This window comes from Armigeres subalbatus, chromosome 3 (genome assembly GCF_024139115.2).
Source record: "Armigeres subalbatus isolate Guangzhou_Male chromosome 3, GZ_Asu_2, whole genome shotgun sequence".
Classification (NCBI taxonomy): domain Eukaryota; kingdom Metazoa; phylum Arthropoda; class Insecta; order Diptera; family Culicidae; genus Armigeres; species Armigeres subalbatus.
Genome location: NC_085141.1, coordinates 198,853,151 through 198,871,349, shown reverse-complemented (window position 1 = coordinate 198,871,349; position 18,199 = coordinate 198,853,151). Strand labels below are relative to the sequence as shown.

Genomic DNA, 18,199 nt, shown 5'->3' with positions numbered 1-18,199 from the left:
TTCGGAAATTAAATAGCATGGTACCAATGAAACATGGAAACTCGTGAGTCTACCTGAGGGAAGAAAAGTGATTGGGTCAAAATGGGTATTTAAACTGAAACGTAGTGAAAGTGGTGAAATAGTGAAGCATAAGGCAAGACTGGTAGCCCAAGGCTACAATCAACGCTACGGAATAGACTATATGGATGTGTTTGCTCCAGTAACACGGCCGGAAACATTGCGTGCCTTGTTGGCAGTAGCGGGAAAACGACAGTTGATACTACAACATTTGGATGTTAAAACGGCGTATCTGCACGGAACAATAGAAGAGGAGATCTACATGAGGCAACCACCCGGATATATTGTTGCGGGATCAGAGGATATGGTATGTCGCCTCAAGAAAAGTATATACGGGCTCAAGCAGTCAGCACGCTGTTGGAATCGTGCCCTACATGCAACATTGATAAAGCTGAAGTTTGAACAGTGTGAATCGGATCCCTGCTTATATGTGCGGCGAGATGGTGAAAAGACAGTATATCTTCTTGTTTACGTCGACGATATTTTGATAGCCTGAAAGGAAGTAGATGTGATAGATGCTGTTGCAACGTTTCGTTGCAAAGCACCACACATCCAACAGCGTAGATAGTACGTGCTTGCTTTTATCCAACTACCTTGCAAGGCTGCTTGTCAGTTATTGGAACGATATGGAAACGTCGATACGTCAAGTGCGATTATATGACAGAAGAGAAGCAAATCAGTCTTGAATGTAACTAAACACTATATCAGTACTATTGTTAGTTTTTATTTCTACTTAACTATTGCCGAAATCTAATTTAAATTAGAAATGTTAGTGGAATTTGGATAAGTGAAAAACGGTTAATAATCCTAACTAAAGTTGAACGGTAAGATAGCTTAAACCTACACGCAAGAAAATTGACCCCTTAAATGTATGTGTAATTTCTCATACTTTTCTAAAAGACGCCTTCTCATTAAATTTATTTGATTCTAATAACCACCATACGTCCGGCACATACCTTGTATTTAACAAACTACTGAATTAAATGACTAATTAAAAGTCCCCTAGGCATTCACCGACCAACTCGACAACCATCAGAAACGCTCATCAAAGTTGATGACAAGATGATAAAAAATGGCGTCCCGTGAAAATTTTCACTTGAGTGCGTTAGGAGATTAGCGGTTCCGTATCGTTTGCAATTGATTTTTGTGTGATTTGGTAAGTAACTTAATATATTCAATATAGGACGATTGGAGTTTTATTTGTAGAATTTGTAATTATAGGTCCCGCTATTTGCATACGTCGAAGAAAGTCAACCGGAGTCATTGTTTGTATCTCATGTACCACCATGCACTCCTGCTCTAGCAAGCAGTTTTCCATTCGGAACACGACAACTGATGCCAATATCGATCCACACAACCGTATACTTCCCATCGTCAAGATCCAGCAGCGTCTAGAAGCCGATCTAAAAGCCAAACACAACCGGAACTCGCAGAGGCATGTAGAATTGAGCAGCTCATTGGATAACTACAGGCACTGTTGAATTTACTTCCACGTGACACGGAAGCACCATTTGCCTTTTTCAGAAAAAAATATTTAAAGCTCTTTTCAGTGGAATGTATTCAACCGTCTAAGATGATTGCGTTTCATAAGATCAGCGGGAGAATAAAAGAGACAACCAGTGCCACGCAACGCTGATCTGTGCCACCTTAGTAAAGTCTAGCTCATTGGAGTTAAGTAACCTTCATTTAATTCCACCAATTATTTCGATATCTTAGCAAATACGTATTTCGACCACAACTGTGTGGTCGTCTTCAGTGTCTCGTACTTGACTCGACTTACGATAATTGTTGGAATTAAATAGAGGCTACTTAACTCGTCTTAGACGGTTGACCATTTGCCTACCAGCTTTCTTTTCGCAAAAATTAGTTGCTTCATCCGTCGGATGACTCGCTGCCGCTATCTATGCAATAAAGTACAGAATCAGCAAAGGTCACTCCAAAACTTCACAAATTATGCAAGCAAACATTTAATCAATAAATTATCTGTCGTCCATTATATTTGTAGTTTCGATTGAACAAATCAAATATTCCAAAAAAAAAAACAGTATAAAAACACGAAAATCCAGCGATTAGAATCATTTTCCTTACACATATACTCCATAAGCTGAATTTTTCAAAAGTATGGGTCATTTTTATGGATTCTATTTTGTTAACCCATGTATTTGATAAAAATTCATACTGGCGACAATTCATTAATATCACACATACTTATCATGAGTACAACCCCATTGCAAAAATCCATGTGGGTTGGCACATGAATTGAATGGCCTTTTTTGCTTGAGTGTAGGTATATATTACGGGTAATTATAGCAAAGGTTAGTACACAACACATTTCAATTACACCTAAACTTAATGTATAATATTGTTAACCTCATTATTCTATTAGCTGCTAGCCGATCATAAGGACGCACTCAGTCCTCCGACAAATCATTAAACCTCATCACTTCCAATCATACCGCAATGAATCGAACAACAGGCACTAAACGTAAGATAAATAGGAAGTTTACTATTGATTATGGATAACACGTTGTGTATTTTGATTATGTTCTTCAGGAATTTTTTAACGTCGTCATCATTGAGAAATACACGTTTAAGAAATTGGAAATATGTTTGTCTGAACCCGTTGCAACGCAACATATTAAAAAATTCGTTTATTCGCGGTTGGCGAGGATAGGATGTGGTTTGAGAACCAAGAAGGCATAAAGTCCACTGTGAGCTGCAGAGCGTAGGATGTTCCGGACATCAACCAAACTGTTTGGATGAAATTTGCGCATTGAAGTGCATGGGCGTGTGTGAAAGAAACCGAGAAAATGAACTGGAGATGTGCATTGCAAGACAAGGCGAATATCTCAAGTCACCTCGGTACTTTTAATGGTTCCAGTACGAAACAGTGCGACAAGTTAGACGACAAACAGGAATATCAACGTATACAACTCACAGAATTTCAACAGCTGGTGGCAAGAATGCAGTGCAATTCAACGAAGCAGCGGCCGACCATCAAGATCACAACTGATGAGAACGATCGCGAATTAAAGTTGGAAACAAGTTGTCTGCAGCACCAGCGCTACTGCCGAAAGGAGACAAGTGAAATTCGGAATGGATTTTTTTGCCTTACCAACTATGCCCTTAGCTGGTGCGAAATCCACGATGCTGTCTATAGATAATAGGACAGCGCTGGATGATGAATACCGTCATTTTACGAGGAACAAAAGGGTATTTGAAACGCTGCAGAAGGGAGTGGAACTCGGAATGGAGTGTCTTGAAAGACGATTAAGGGCGATGAATAGCCAAACTAGCGAAGCTCAACAGAGGAAACACAGCGGTTTGGAATTGCATTACGATGCTAATTCATTTGACTCGTATCGACATTCGGACTTCCAGTCATTTACACTTCCGCACGAGCAAATTAACAACAAATCAACCGTGCAATGCGTTGTTTCAAACGAGCTTTCTATGCGAGGGACTCCCGAGAAGCTAGCTCTTTTTACGGACTGCTATTATACCCAATCATCTAGTTTTATAAGTGTACAGGATTTACATCGTCTGCATCGGCGTTCGGGGAATACTTTCAAGTCGATAGACACACTCAACCTTGCTTATATTGGGGTTCATTCGTCACTCAACCGTACACACAATATCGAACACATGTTAGAGTGTACGATTCGGGACAAGCAATCGGCATGCCAGAACGTAGATATCTACGGGGTGAAAACGCAAATGAACTGGACGTGCCGTCTTCAAAGGCTCATTGATAGATTCACGCGCACTACTGTTCTCTGCAGTATGAAACATCGGTGGACACTACTAACGGCTTTCAACGCATGGTTGAAATTAGTTGTGCAAACATCCGATATTCCAGTGGTGTGCTTAACGATAGACATGAATACTGAGAGCCTAAAGCAAAATAGCCAGAGAGGTTTTCGAGAACAACGGCCCGTAATCAATGTAGGTACACAGTTGCGGAGAAAACTTGATCTTGGATGTAGGTGCCGTCTCTCGTGCACGGTTTGGACAGCAAATCATCAGAAACGGCAAACGATTTTCGTGATGTTGGCGCCAGACGCACTAAGTGCATATGAACGCAAACTTTATTCCAAGGGACAATTTTCGTCAGGGCTACGCATTGGACATTTGTGAAGCCGTAAGTTCCGAAACGATCGCAAATCGTAAAGCATTGCGATGGCTAGTACATTGCGTAAGGCGAACAGAAATGTTATTTGAAAGAGTTTAATCGTTGAAGATGGCGCAAAGGTGAAGTGTTTTACTAGACATAAATGATCAAACCGTGAGCACGGCAACAACGGAGGGTCAGCGGAACCGAAATTGTTAAGCGACACCTACAACAGCAGCAAATAATCGCCAGGTAATACATTTAATTCAGACCAAGAATGGTTACTGAGCAAATCTGCCATGTCCCGATGCATGAAACAATCGGATCATCGGATAACGTTGCAATGTTGGACGTTGGTGCAAACGTAAGTCCATCGAACTTTCGACTTCGAAGTACCGGGGGGAGTGTTGCAACGTTTCGTTGCAAAGCACCACACATCCAACAGCGTAGATAGTACGTGCTTGCTTTTATCCAACTACCTTGCAAGGCTGCTTGTCAGTTATTGGAACGATATGGAAACGTCGATACGTCAAGTGCGATTATATGACAGAAGAGAAGCAAATCAGTCTTGAATGTAACTAAACACTATATCAGTACTATTGTTAGTTTTTATTTCTACTTAACTATTGCCGAAATCTAATTTAAATTAGAAATGTTAGTGGAATTTGGATAAGTGAAAAACGGTTAATAATCCTAACTAAAGTTGAACGGTAAGATAGCTTAAACCTAGGTATATATTACGGGTAATTATAGCAAAGGTTAGTACACAACACATTTCAATTACACCTAAACTTAATGTATAATATTGTTAACCTCATTATTCTATTAGCTGCTAGCCGATCATAAGGACGCACTCAGTCCTCCGACAAATCATTAAACCTCATCACTTCCAATCATACCGCAATGAATCGAACAACAGGCACTAAACGTAAGATAAATAGGAAGTTTACTATTGATTATGGATAACACGTTGTGTATTTTGATTATGTTCTTCAGGAATTTTTTAACGTCGTCATCATTGAGAAATACACGTTTAAGAAATTGGAAATATGTTTGTCTGAACCCGTTGCAACGCAACAGATGCGGTATTTCAAGCTCTTCAGAAGGATTTCGACATTACGAACCTAGGAAGGGTAAAACAGTTTTTGGGACAAGAAGTTCGATGTAATGGTGGATTCTACAGTCTTCGTCTGGCAAGCTATATCGATGGCTTGATCGAGAAATTTGGTATGAAGGATTGTAATCCAGCGAAAACACCGATGGATCCAAGTTACATGAAATTGGATAACAGCAGTAACAGCAAACCGTTTGCAGACATTACTCGGTACCGCAGCCTAGTCGGTGCACTTCTGTACGTGGCGGTGAATGCTAGACCAGATGTGGCTGTAAGCGTTTCGTCGCTGGGAAGAAAAGTGAGTAGTCCCACAGAAATGGATTGGACGGCAGCAAAGCGGGTTGTCAGATACCTGAAAGGAACACGAGGCTATAAACTACAGTTTGGACCTGGAAAAGGGTGGTCACTTGAAGGCTACTCTGATGCGGACTGGGCAGGCGATCAAGCAAGCCGGAAGTCTACAAGTGGCTATACATTCTTTTCGGAGAAGGTCCGATCGCGTGGATAAGCCACAAGCAGTCATGTGTAAGTCTGTCTTCTATGGAAGCGGAATATGTAGCCTTGAGCGAAGCATGCCAGGAACTTCTCTGGCTGCATCGATTGATGGAAGACTTGGGAGAAGTTAAGCAGTGCACAACGGTATATGAGGATAATCAAAGCTGCCTTAGTTTCATCAACACCGAACGAACAAGCAAGAGATCAAAGCATATTGATACGAAGCGGCACTTCATCAAGGATTTGGTCGAACAACGTGTTGTGAACTTGCAGTTTTGTCCATCAGAGAATATGATAGCAGATACACTAACGAAGCCGTTGGGTACTACGATGTTTCGTAGGATGCTGGAGAATATTGGACTTAAAGGTGAATCATAAGGTGTGATCATTGAGGAGGAGTGTGGGAGATAACCAATGACCACCTTCTATTATTATCTTGGTAGGGTAAGTTGTAACACATAGATGTGTAAATTCCTATGAACTTGTAACTCGCGCGCAAATGGAGCGGCAGACATTTTGTGTTTAACACATCACAAGTTAAATTTGGTCGATACGGACGTAAATAAAGTTTGTTACTGTTTTAATCGAAAGTGCGCGTTCTTTATTCCGAAGTTCCTTTTTCATCTCTATCTGCAAGTCCTTCCTGTTGGTAGGCGTTTCCGTCCACAAAACAGTCCCACACAAGTTTCAGCAAACCCAGCTGCAACAAATTCTCAAGAATTGACAAGTGGCGAATCAACAACAGATAGACCACGCCGAGAAAGTAAGCGACCAGGGTACTTGGACGATTACACTTTGGGAGCAGTTATGGACTATTCAGAAAGAGGGGAGTTGTAGAATACACGTATGCATACGTAGAGTGCATTATATACTTAAGCATTATATACTTGTAGACATGTAGAGTAGAAGAGAAGAAGATGAAATAATGATTGTTAGCTACGAAGCGACGCGGTTGTTCTTTATTTAATCCGACACTACAGGTGGTGCGGATAGAATCGATTTGGTTGTCAAACTGAAGCCAAAATTTTCTATTGTGCCGGAGCCAAACATTGAAGATTGTGGTTATGTTCGTTTCTGATCTAATATTGAGAAGTATTGTTATTTTTTGAGGAAAAAATAAAAATAAAATTTGTTTGAATTTTGTATTCTTTGTAACAAGTATTCTCACATTATATTCCGAGTGGAAAATTAGTAGGAATGCAACTAAAAAGCACTAGTTACGAAATTTCTTGAGATTCAGCAGCTGATTGGAGCATGAATGTATGTAAACAATCGTAAAGTCATGTAGAATCTCCGGAGACGAGCCAGCCTCGGGCTGAAAGTCTCTTTAATAAAGACACAAAAAAAAAATGTAGAATCTAGCGCATTTGTGCGCCCTCATGCAGCGTGGAAAGCGAAATTCGAAGAGCGGGAAATGTTTGACAGCCACGTAACTGCAAAATAATTTTGTTTATGGGAGTGATTTCAAAATATCCCTCTACTCGCTTGAGCGCAGAAAAGTGGCTTACCCAGGTTTAGGGTATTTTCATATGGCGAAACTTGGGCCATATGGCGAATTATTAACTCAAATGTTTCCGAACAAAACATGAATATTTTTTCATGGAGCATATGTATAATCGTACGAAGAATCCATATCCGCAAAAAAGTGTGTTTTGGTAATTTTGGCTTATACGTCAACTATGTGATCATGGGCAGTATGCTGCTCAAGCACTTCGGCGCCAACAGCACTTTTTTCGTGGTTCTTGTGACGACCGCCAGACTTCAAAATGATCTACTATGCACTGTGATTCGAAACTATCCAAAATCAAGATAAAAAGCAGGGATGGGAAATATCAAATTTTCAAAAAATCGAGGATGATCAAAACTCACTCGCGATCTTACTTTTAAATTATCAAGTGATAAAAACTCGCCAGCGAATAAGAATCATTTGGAAATCGTATCTTGATTTAAAGCAATTACCGTTATATTTTGAACTCTTTTTCCTTACTACCATGAAACCATAACGCCAAATAGAAACTATAACGGGACTGTTGACAATTAGCTGATATTAGTAAAGAATAATGTTTGAATGAAAATTCTGTGTTTATTATCGTTTGAGTGCAAAGTTTGAGAAGTTGTCGCCAGCGACAACACGCCTACTGTTTTCGCGTGAAAATTTTTCGCATGAAAATTGCAATCATTATCGTCTGATAATGATTCAGCACAACACTGATAAAAAGTGCTCAAATTTAAGTACTCTCCCAACACTCACATTTTGGATACCTTTTTGTTTTGGTTGATGGGTGTTTATAACTTAATTTCGTAGTTTACCCCAACACTCCCTATTGAGTTCTTTTGTTTATAAGAAAGTATCCAGAATGAAGTTTTGGAGCTATACCTGGTTTTGGCTGAAAATTCACTTGCAACCATAATCAACGACGCTTAATACGTTTGTAAAGATTGTAAAGTAAATATTTAACTGAATTTGATGAAATTTAAAGTTGCCTACAATGACACAGAATGGAAAGTGCTTCGCTATACGGGTGAGTTACAATTGGTTCCTCATTAATGAATGAAATATTAATTTATTCTGCATACAGTTTTAGGACGAAATAACTATATTTTCCGGCTATTGACGAGAGGGACGACACTTCTGCTTATGAGGAACATAAGGAACATAACAGTCCTACAAAAAGACATTTGATTCTGCCACACGTTCCACAACGTAAGTACAAAATTATCAATTCTTATTATATGGGACACACACTTGTGGTATTCGTACCATGGTACAAGGCGACAAGAAAATTATTTCAAGGCTATCTTTAATGAAGACAATAATTGGTATGGCACTCATTTCAAGATTTTTGTACCATGGTACGAATACCACAAGTGTGTCATATTACATGTAAATACATATGCCGATCATTTGCTGGATTTGCTGGACATGACAGAAAGTGTGGAAAAGCGGGCATCGAGCGGCTAACTTCTACCAAAGCTGTGGCACCACCAACGAGCTGGGAACCGGCTTCATAGTGCTGGGTAAGATGCGCCAACGCGTGATTGGGTGGCAGCCAATCAACGCAAGGATGTGCAAGCTGAGGATTAAAGGCCGTTTCTTCAACTATAGCATCATCAACGTGCACTGCCCACACGAAGGGAGACCCGACGACGAAAAAGAAGCGTTCTACGCACATCTGGAGCAGACATACGATGGATGCCCACTGCGGGACGTTAAAATCGTCATCCGTGACATGAACGCACAGGTAGGAAGGAGGAAATGTATAGACCGGTCATCGGACCGGATAGTCTACACACCGTATCGAATGACAACGGCCAACGATGCATAAACTTCGCAGCCTCCCGCGGAATGGTAGTCCGAAGCACCTTCTTTCCCCGCAAAAATATCCACAAGGCCACATGGAGATCACCTAACCAAGAAACGGAAAACCAAATCGACCATGTTCTAATCGACGGTAAATTCTTCTCCGACATCACGAACGTCCGCACTTACCGCAGTGCGAATATTGAATCCGACCACTACCTCGTTGCAGTATGCCTGCGCTCAAAACTCTCGACGGTGTACAACACGCGTCGAAGTCGGACGCCGCGGCTTAACATTGGGCGGCTACAAGACGGTAGACTAGCCCAAGAATACGCGCAGCAGCTGGAAGTGTCACTTCCAACGGAAGAGCAGCTAGGCGCAGCATCTCTTGAAGATGGCTGGAGAGATATTCGATCCGCCATTGGTAGCACCGCAACCGCTGCACTTGGCACGGTGCCCCCGGATCAGAGAAACGACTGGTATGACGGCGAATGTGAGGTGATCCAAAGGTGGCGGCAGCACTACGAAGAACACCTGAATGGCGATGTGGCAGACGAAGATGGCGGTATGGTGATGGACCTGAGAGAACGCGCGCAGGACATAATTCTACCGGCTCCGGATCTCCAGGAAATCCAGGAGGAGATTGGCCGGCTCAAGAACAACAAAGCCCCTGGGGTTGACCAACTACCAGGAGAGCTATTTAAACACGGTGGTGAGGCACTGGCTAGAGCGCTGCACTGGGTCATTACCAAGATCTGGGAGGAGGAAGTTTTGCCGCAGGAGTGGATGGAAGGTGTCGTGTGTCCCATCTACAAAAGGGCGATAAGCTGGATTGTAGCAACTACCGCGCAATCACATTGCTGAACGCCGCCTACAAGGTACTCTCCCAAATTTTATGCCGTTGACTAGCACCAACTGCAAGGGAGTTCGTGGGGCAGTACCAGGCGGGTTTTATGGGCGAACGCTCCACCACGGACCAGGTGTTTGTCATTCGCCAAGTACTGCAGAAATGCCGCGAATACAACGTACCCACACATCATCTATTCATCGACTTCAAAGCCGCATATGATACAATCGATCGGGACCAGCTATGGCAGCTAATGCACGAACACGGTTTTCCGGATAAACTGACACGGTTGATCAAAGCGACGATGGATCGGGTGATGTGCATAGTTCAAGTTTCAGGGGCATTCTCGAGTCCCTTCGAAACCCGCAGAGGGTTACGGCAAGGTGATGGTCTTTCGTGTTTGCTATTCAACATCGCTTTGGAAGGTGTAATACGAAGAGCAGGGATTAACACGAGTGGTACAATTTTCAATAAGTCCGTCCAGCTATTTGGTTTCGCCGACGACATAGATATTATGGCACGTAACTTTGAGCAGATGGAGGAAGCCTACATCAGACTAAAGAGGGGAGCTAAGCGAATCGGACTAGTCATCAACACGTCGAAAACGAAGTACATGATAGGAAGAGGTTCAAGAGAAGACAATGTGAGCCACCCACCACGAGTTTGCATCGGTGGTGACGAAATCGAGGTGGTAGAAGAATTTGTGTACTTGGGCTCACTGGTGACTGCCGAAAATGACACCAGCAGAGAAATTCGGAGACGCATAGTGGCTGGAAATCGTACGTTCTTTGGACTCCGCAAGACGCTCCGATCGAATAGAGTTCGCCGCCGTACCAAACTGACAATCTACAAAACGCTAATTAGGCCGGTAGTCCTCTACGGACACGAGACCTGGACGATACTCGTGGAGGACCAACGCGCACTTGGAGTTTTCGAAAGGAAAGTGCTGCGTACCATCTATGGTGGGGTGCAGATGGCGGACGGTACGTGGAGGAGGCGAATGAACCACGAATTGCATCAGCTGTTGGGAGAACCATCCATCGTTCACACCGCGAAAATCGGACGACTGCGATGGGCCGGGCACGTAGCCAGAATGTCGGACAGTAACCCGGTGAAAATGGTTCTCGACAACGATCCGACGGGCACAAGAAGGCGAGGTGCGCAGCGGGCAAGGTGGATCGATCAGGTGGAAGATGACTTGCGGACCCTCCGTAGACTGCGTGGTTGGCGACGTGTAGCCATGGACCGAGCCGAATGGAGAAGACTCTTATATACCGCACAGGCCACTTCGGCCTTAGTCTGAATAAATAATAATAACATATGCCGATCAATGTAAGCGGCAACGCGTTATCTAAGCTCAAAATATAAAGTCATCTGTTTTCAGTGGCATAACCGAATTAACTTTGATGGTCTCTTTCATGTTTAATTCCCCAATGTTTCTTCTCTTTTACAGATCGAAAGCTTTCGTTTCAAAGTATTTCATCGTGACAGCAGCGGACACTTCACATTCTGCAGAATCATTAAAAATCACATCAAAATATAATTTGCCATTATTTATGTTTTACTTATTTTATGATATTCTTCACTCAAGCAAAAAAGGCCATTCAATTCATGTGCCAACCCACATGGATTTTTGCAATGGGGTTGTACTCATGATAAGTATGTGTGATATTAATGAATTGTCGCCAGTATGAATTTTTATCAAATACATGGGTTAACAAAATAGAATCCATAAAAATGACCCATACTTTTGAAAAATTCAGCTTATGGAGTATATGTGTAAGGAAAATGATTCTAATCGCTGGATTTTCGTGTTCATATACTGTTTTTTTTTTGGAATATTTGATTTTTTCAATCGAAACTACAAATATAATGGACGACAGATAATTTATTGATTAAATGTTTGCTTGCATAATTTGTGAGGTTTTTGGAGTGACCTTTGCTGATCCTGTACTTTATTGCATAGATAGCGGCAGCGAGTCATCCGACGGATGAAGCAACATATTTTTGCGAAAAGAAAGCTGGTAGGCAAATGGTCAACCGTCTAAGACGAGTTAAGTAGCCTCTATTTAATTCCAACAATTATCGTAAGTCGAGTCAAGTACGAGACACTGAAGACGACCACACAGTTGTGGTCGAAATACGTATTTGCTAAGATATCGAAATAATTGGTGGAATTAAATGAAGGTTACTTAACTCCAATGAGCTAGACTTTACTAAGGTGGCACAGATCAGCGTTGCGTGGCACTGGTTGTCTCTTTTATTCTCCCGCTGATCTTATGAAACGCAATCATCTTAGACGGTTGAATACATTCCACTGAAAAGAGCTTTAAAAATTTTTTTCTGAAAAAGGCAAATGGTGCTTCCGTGTCACGTGGAAGTAAATTCAACAGTGCCTGTAGTTATCCAATGAGCTGCTCAATTCCCACATGCCCTCTGCGAGTTCCGGTTGTGTTTGGCTTTTAGATCGGCTTCTAGACGCTGCTGGATCTTGACGATGGGAAGTATACGGTTGTGTGGATCGATATTGGCATCAGTTGTCGTGTTCCGAATGGAAAACTGCTTGCTAGAGCAGGAGTGCATGGTGGTACAAAAGATACAAACGATGACTCCGGTTGACTTTCTTCGACGTATGCAAATAGCGGGACCTATAATTACAAATTCTACAAATAAAACTCCAATCGTCCTAAATTGAATATATTAAGTTACTTACCAAATCACACAAAAATCAATTGCAAACGATACGGAACCGCTAATCTCCTAACGCACTCAAGTGAAAATTTTCACGGGACGCCATTTTTTATCATCTTGTCATCAACTTTGATGAGCGTTTCTGATGGTTGTCGAGTTGGTCGGTGAATGCCTAGGGGACTTTTAATTAGTCATTTAATTCAGTAGTTTGTTAAATACAAGGTATGTGCCGGACGTATGGTGGTTATTAGAATCAAATAAATTTAATGAGAAGGCGTCTTTTAGAAAAGTATGAGAAATTACACATACATTTAAGGGGTCAATTTTCTTGCGTGTTCTTAACAATATAAATATAATCATATGGATATCTCTGGGTTTTGATATAAACATACGAATCAATTTCCTGCAAACTTTCGCTTAAATTTGGCTACAATGGAAAACCCGTTTTTTAGTACTTTTCACTCAAAGTCGACTCTTTGACAAAAAGTAAAAATTATAGATAGTGGAATATATAGATGAGCGAAGATAAATCCTCTGTCTCCAAACGAACTGTCAAACGTGTCTCCAAACGAGCATGACGTCACTATTTCAATGGAAACGTTAAGGGCTGTGAGGTTAAGGGCGTTGACTCAGCCATGCTTTCGCTCATCTATAGATTCTACTATCTATAGTAAAAATCACCCGACCAAAGGTTTTTCAAAATAAATCAAAATTGAGTTATTGCTGAAAAACTCAATTTTGAGTGGTTGCTGATCTGATCCCTACCTATTGATCTATGGCATCCTTCCCCTACCTATTGATGGTGTTGGTTTGCGTGGGTGAGCTATCAGATTCGTCAAATCGTCGTTTGAATCTTTGTTTACAAAAGCAGATAAGTCGTTTTGAAAATTTTGTCTTGATATGTTTCCTTTCGTTAGCTGAAGCGGTATGATGTAATTATGATATCCCACCAATATAATTTTTCATAACAAAATTGACTTTCTCACATCAATGGTTAAGCAACTTTTACCTCCATTAAAGGAAAAATTTATCCATAGGGTACGAAGCTATTTTGAATAATTGGTTAGGTGAAATAAATCTTAATTTACTATCAATATTTTATCTATTAGTTAATGTAATGTAACTATATATTTTCAATCACGAAACGTAAACTTCGAGAATAGTTGGTAAATCCCAACCACTATTCACTTGGATGGTAGTGCAATTTGCACCAATTCTGATCAATCACGGAGTAGCAACCATTGATATGTACAGTCAGTCTAAGCTAAGCTAAGCTGAAACTGTATATTTTCAATCACCAACGTTAAAAACAAATATTTTCTTTTCTCAATTCATTAATACTTCCAGTATAGCAACATTTACCCTAGCGGGATAAACTCTAATGCTATATATAGAGGCAATAAACATATCTCCAATTCGATGATTCATCTTAGAGTAAAATCAGCAGTGATTCAAATCGTTCGGGGCTGTCAGTTTGAATATGAATCTGAAACATTGAATTTCCCAGCAGCTGTTCTAGATTCAGTTTTTATACCAGTCAACTGTCAAAAAAATAAAACTGGTATAACGCTCCGTTCTATTTTCTGCAGATTTGAACCACGATTGAATCACGAGATTCAAATATTTTTCAATTGTTTTGGTGTATAGATGCGTCATTTTATCTACGGATCAATCCACTTTGCAATTCTGGCGCCTTTCTTGGTAGTAACATAATGATTTCAATTAATTGAAAATTTGAAAAACATGAATAGAACACTGCTGGGGAAACCAGCGAGTTTGTTATATTTTGCTCCAGATGCAAACTAGAAAAATTTAGAATCAAACTGAATCACTCCTGATTTCACTCTTAGTATGTATCTTCTCTCATGTTAAGTGTATTGATGGTGCTGTGGTATAGTATGCTCTTCCCACCCCAGAGATCACAAGTTCGAATCCGGGGTGGGGCGTTTTGATTTTTTTTTTGCACGTGAAAACAGTTTTTTGGCCATAACTTCGGAACGCAATGTCCGATGGATCTAACAATGGGATTGAATTCTACGTCGAATGGAACTTGTTGCGAGCAAATTGGATAATGCTAAGTACCAAAAAGTGTGTCTCACATTTTTGTACACACACACACACATACATACACACATACAGACATCACCTCAATTCGTCGAACTGAGTCGATTGGTATATAACACTATGGGTCCCCGGGCCTTCTATCAAAAGTTCGGTTTTGGAGTGATCCTATAGCCTTTACGTATACTTAGTATACGAGAAAGGCAAATAAAAATGATTATGAATAATACCATCTGGCATCTTGTTGTCGTGGAACGTGCATATTTTTGTTTACGTCGCATTTTCTACCGTCCCGAGAGAGAATGAGAGTAAAATGTTTGAGAGATTGAGTGAAATTTTGCTTTTGCCAATCGCTATGACTGAAATTAGTGCTGCACCTCGTTAATTTAAATCAAATAAAAGCTTTTTTGAACGACATTTAGAGCGAATAGCTATTTTTTAAGCAGAAATGAACCCCAATGCAGTATTATACATCCCAAAAAAATCAGGAAAAGTTGCTTCCTGTCATAAATATCAATTAAATATTGCAGTCGTACGCTTGTTAGGCCGGTAAACGATTTTAATCGTACATTCTTATGCGATGTGTGGTTGTCTGGGGCATTGATCAATCTTGATCAAATTAAATAGCATGAAATAAGTAGAGTGGCTTTACGAAATGCAACTTGTTGCGATAAAATCAGTTAAGTCTAAGTACATGAAAATCGTGTGAGTTTTTGAGGTTGAAAAAGTGACCATTCCGACCAGAAGAACCAATTCAAAAGGGCCAAAAACGACGAAAAGGAAACAAAAGGGCCAAAATTCAAAGTGACCTTATTTCAAAAAGGCCAAAAACCACGAATAGCTTAAGTTTTACAAGATTAGTATAACAGGGCCTCATGCAGGAGCTAAAACGGCCTAAAATAGAAGGGCCAAAATTCAAAATGGCCTTAGATCAGAAGGGCCAAAATTCAAAATATATTACTTTACAAGGGCCAAAAACCAGAAATAGCTTGAATTCCGAAAGATGAGTGCGAAACGACCTTACATCAGAAGGGCCAAATTTTAAATGGACCAAAACCACACAGAGAAAAAATAAATTGTGTTTCTAAAAGTTTCACACTTTTATTATAAAAAGATAGAAAATGTAGTTAATTTGATTAATGAAACTCTAAATGTGAGAGAAAAACTTTTTATTTGAGAAATTGTTTCTAAACAAAAAACTGTTATTTCAACAGTTGAAATTTTTCTTTTTACAGATCAAAAGATTTCAAATAAACATGTTACTTTCTAAAAATTTGGCAACTGTCATTCTATACTTTTTGTTTTTTCATTTGTTAGTGCAAAAACAGTTTTAGCTGTGGAGAGAATTTTGAAAAATTGAAGAAATCAATGGTAAAAATTTAAGTCAGTATAACAAGAAACCGAAATACATTCCGTTTTAATTACGGATAATCTTCGAAACTTCGGTTATAACCGGTCAGCTGCGTGAAAGACGAATCTCTAGCGGGGTTTCTAAACACCAGCAGAAGATGTCCTCTCTGATGGGTCCGGAATCGGCACGGCAAATGAAAATTCTAAGGTGGGGTTTGTAAAATACTTTTGTTATCGATTGATTTATTATTTTTACTATTTACATTTTAGGGAAAGTATACACACACACTATAAAAAAAATACACGAGAGGACCGTGTGTTCTACACATGAATTTGCGCATAGCCCTCTCCATCCCCATCAGTGTTGGTGCCGTGTTTACAAAATTTTCCTTTGTTTGCTGTTAGAACTGTCATATTTTTCTTGTTTGCTGTTAGAAAACAACAAACAATCCGTTGATACACTAAGAAAAATATCGCAATTTTTAACTAGACATCAGGTGAAAATGAAAATTTTCATTTTGATTCAGTGTGCAGCGAAAAAAAAATACTCTGTGATAGTGTTGGTAAAATCTGTTTAGAGACCTCAATGTTGTCAATACAAATCAATATCACGTGTAAAACAGATGACATGGCTCATTCAAAACTGAGCATTTTTTTATAAACAAACCACACGGTATTAACGTGTAAAGCAAATCGAATTCGGTTGCTCGACTTGTCATAGTCGCTTGTTTGATATATGATATCTAAGAATAATTGTGTTGATTTTCATTTGAATTGTGAGTGAATTTCGTGTTTTCTTTCACATTTTAATAATGATAATGATTGCATATCCGTCCGGATTCCGATTTCCGTCATCGGATCGAAATCCATTTCAAGAAACATAGTTTTCCTATAACTTCGACGAATCAACGGTGGAAGTATAGAAAAACGTCTCGTTGGTTTTCGAACCTCTGACGGAAATTGATATCCGGACAGATAGAAAAAAAAATCAAGTTGGTAAAAATGTAATATCCACAGTGGGAGGTTGCATTTATTATTTTAAAAGAAGTTGAACCACGCCAACTAATACTATTTTACGAGCTGAGGCCGGCGATTTTGTCTTCGAACAGGTAAAGTGCTTTTATTTTCCGAAATCTGCAACCGGTAAATAAGGTTTTATTATCCACACAGATCACAAAAAAATCAAGTTACCTACATCTAAAGAGCTGCTGCCGGAGAACATGATCGGTTCGGTGCTTATTCCTGCTAGCAAGAAGCCGCCACGAAGTACATACGTCGCAAAGGATAGTCGGAAGAGGCCAGTATTGACGATGCGTCTTCGCCGTTTTGAGTATAATTCCATCTTATTTGATCCTGCTGCTGCTAAAGCAGGAAGGGAACATGCAATCAATTAGAAAAAGTACCAAATTAGTATGCTCTGATGCGATTCAACATAAACGAGGAGCCACAGCAGGTCAGCTAGATTTTCCAGAGCAAGAAAATTTATTTTAAAATATTAATATATATGTATTAAATTAATGGGATTCAACCGTATAACGAAAGTCGTATTCCGGATAGATTAAATTAAACGAAAACAAATTATTAAAAAGAAGTAAAAAATCTACATTTCCTGTCGTTTAATTACAGTTCCGAAAAATATGGATTAATTTTTTTTGAGAGTTCCTTCCTTCCTTCCTTCCTTCCTTCCTTCCTACTATACTTGTTTTTACTTAAGATAGCAGGTGAACTTCACTTTTTTCATTTATTTGGCAGGGTTGCATGTTCCACACATCTTCTGCCCTCCCGGTCACTCAACAATAAAAAATCCCTTCTTTTTTACCCTTCTTACACCCTAAGAAGGGTATAAAGATCGCTTGAAAAACCGACTTTTTATCCGAGGCTCGGAGACCCAAGTCGTATATATCAATCAACTCAGCTCGACGAACTGAGCACATGTATGTATGTGTGTGTGTGTGTGTGCGTGTGTGCGTATGTGTGTGCGTTACAAAAATCTCACATCAAGATCTCAGCCGTCCGTGGACCGATTTGCACGATTTTAACACTAAACGAAAGATATGACTTTGTCATTGTACGAGTTCAATTTTTTGCAATCGGACATTTGGTTCCAGAGATATGTGAGAAATACGAACATGAAGTGCATTTTCAGAAAACTAACATAATAATGTCACATGA

The 18,199-nt window shown here is 40.0% G+C and overlaps 1 protein-coding gene and 2 long non-coding RNA genes across 4 annotated transcripts; 2 read left to right on the top strand and 1 right to left on the bottom strand.

Annotated features, from left to right (window-relative positions):
• Nucleotides 1–5,071: 5,071 nt before the first annotated feature.
• On the top strand, nt 5,072–5,790 carry LOC134222225 (uncharacterized). Its single transcript, XM_062701366.1, has 2 exons — nt 5,072–5,096; nt 5,249–5,790. The coding sequence occupies exons 1-2, from the start codon at nt 5,072–5,074 to the stop codon at nt 5,788–5,790; spliced, it is 567 nt and encodes a 188-aa protein (XP_062557350.1).
• A 6,005-nt stretch (nt 5,791–11,795) lies between these two features.
• On the bottom strand, nt 11,796–13,076 carry LOC134221282 (uncharacterized). Of its 2 annotated transcripts, XR_009982301.1 has the most exons (3): nt 12,926–13,076; nt 12,639–12,796; nt 11,796–12,573 (listed from the first exon to the last, which is right to left on the bottom strand). It is a non-coding gene; the product is annotated as an uncharacterized LOC134221282 (long non-coding RNA). The 2 variants fall into 2 exon arrangements; XR_009982300.1 differs by having other exon boundaries at nt 12,639–13,076.
• A 3,261-nt stretch (nt 13,077–16,337) lies between these two features.
• LOC134220947 (uncharacterized) lies at nt 16,338–17,630 on the top strand. Its single transcript, XR_009982130.1, has 2 exons — nt 16,338–17,136; nt 17,198–17,630. It is a non-coding gene; the product is annotated as an uncharacterized LOC134220947 (long non-coding RNA).
• The last annotated feature ends 569 nt before the right edge of the window (nt 17,631–18,199 follow it).

Coding starts and splice junctions, on each gene's coding strand:
- LOC134222225 (XM_062701366.1), top strand. CDS start 5,072: ATGAATCGAACAACAGGCACTAAAC. Junction 5,097..5,248: donor TCGAACAACAGGCACTAAAC/GTAAGATAAATA, acceptor GCAACGCAACAG/ATGCGGTATTTCAAGCTCTT.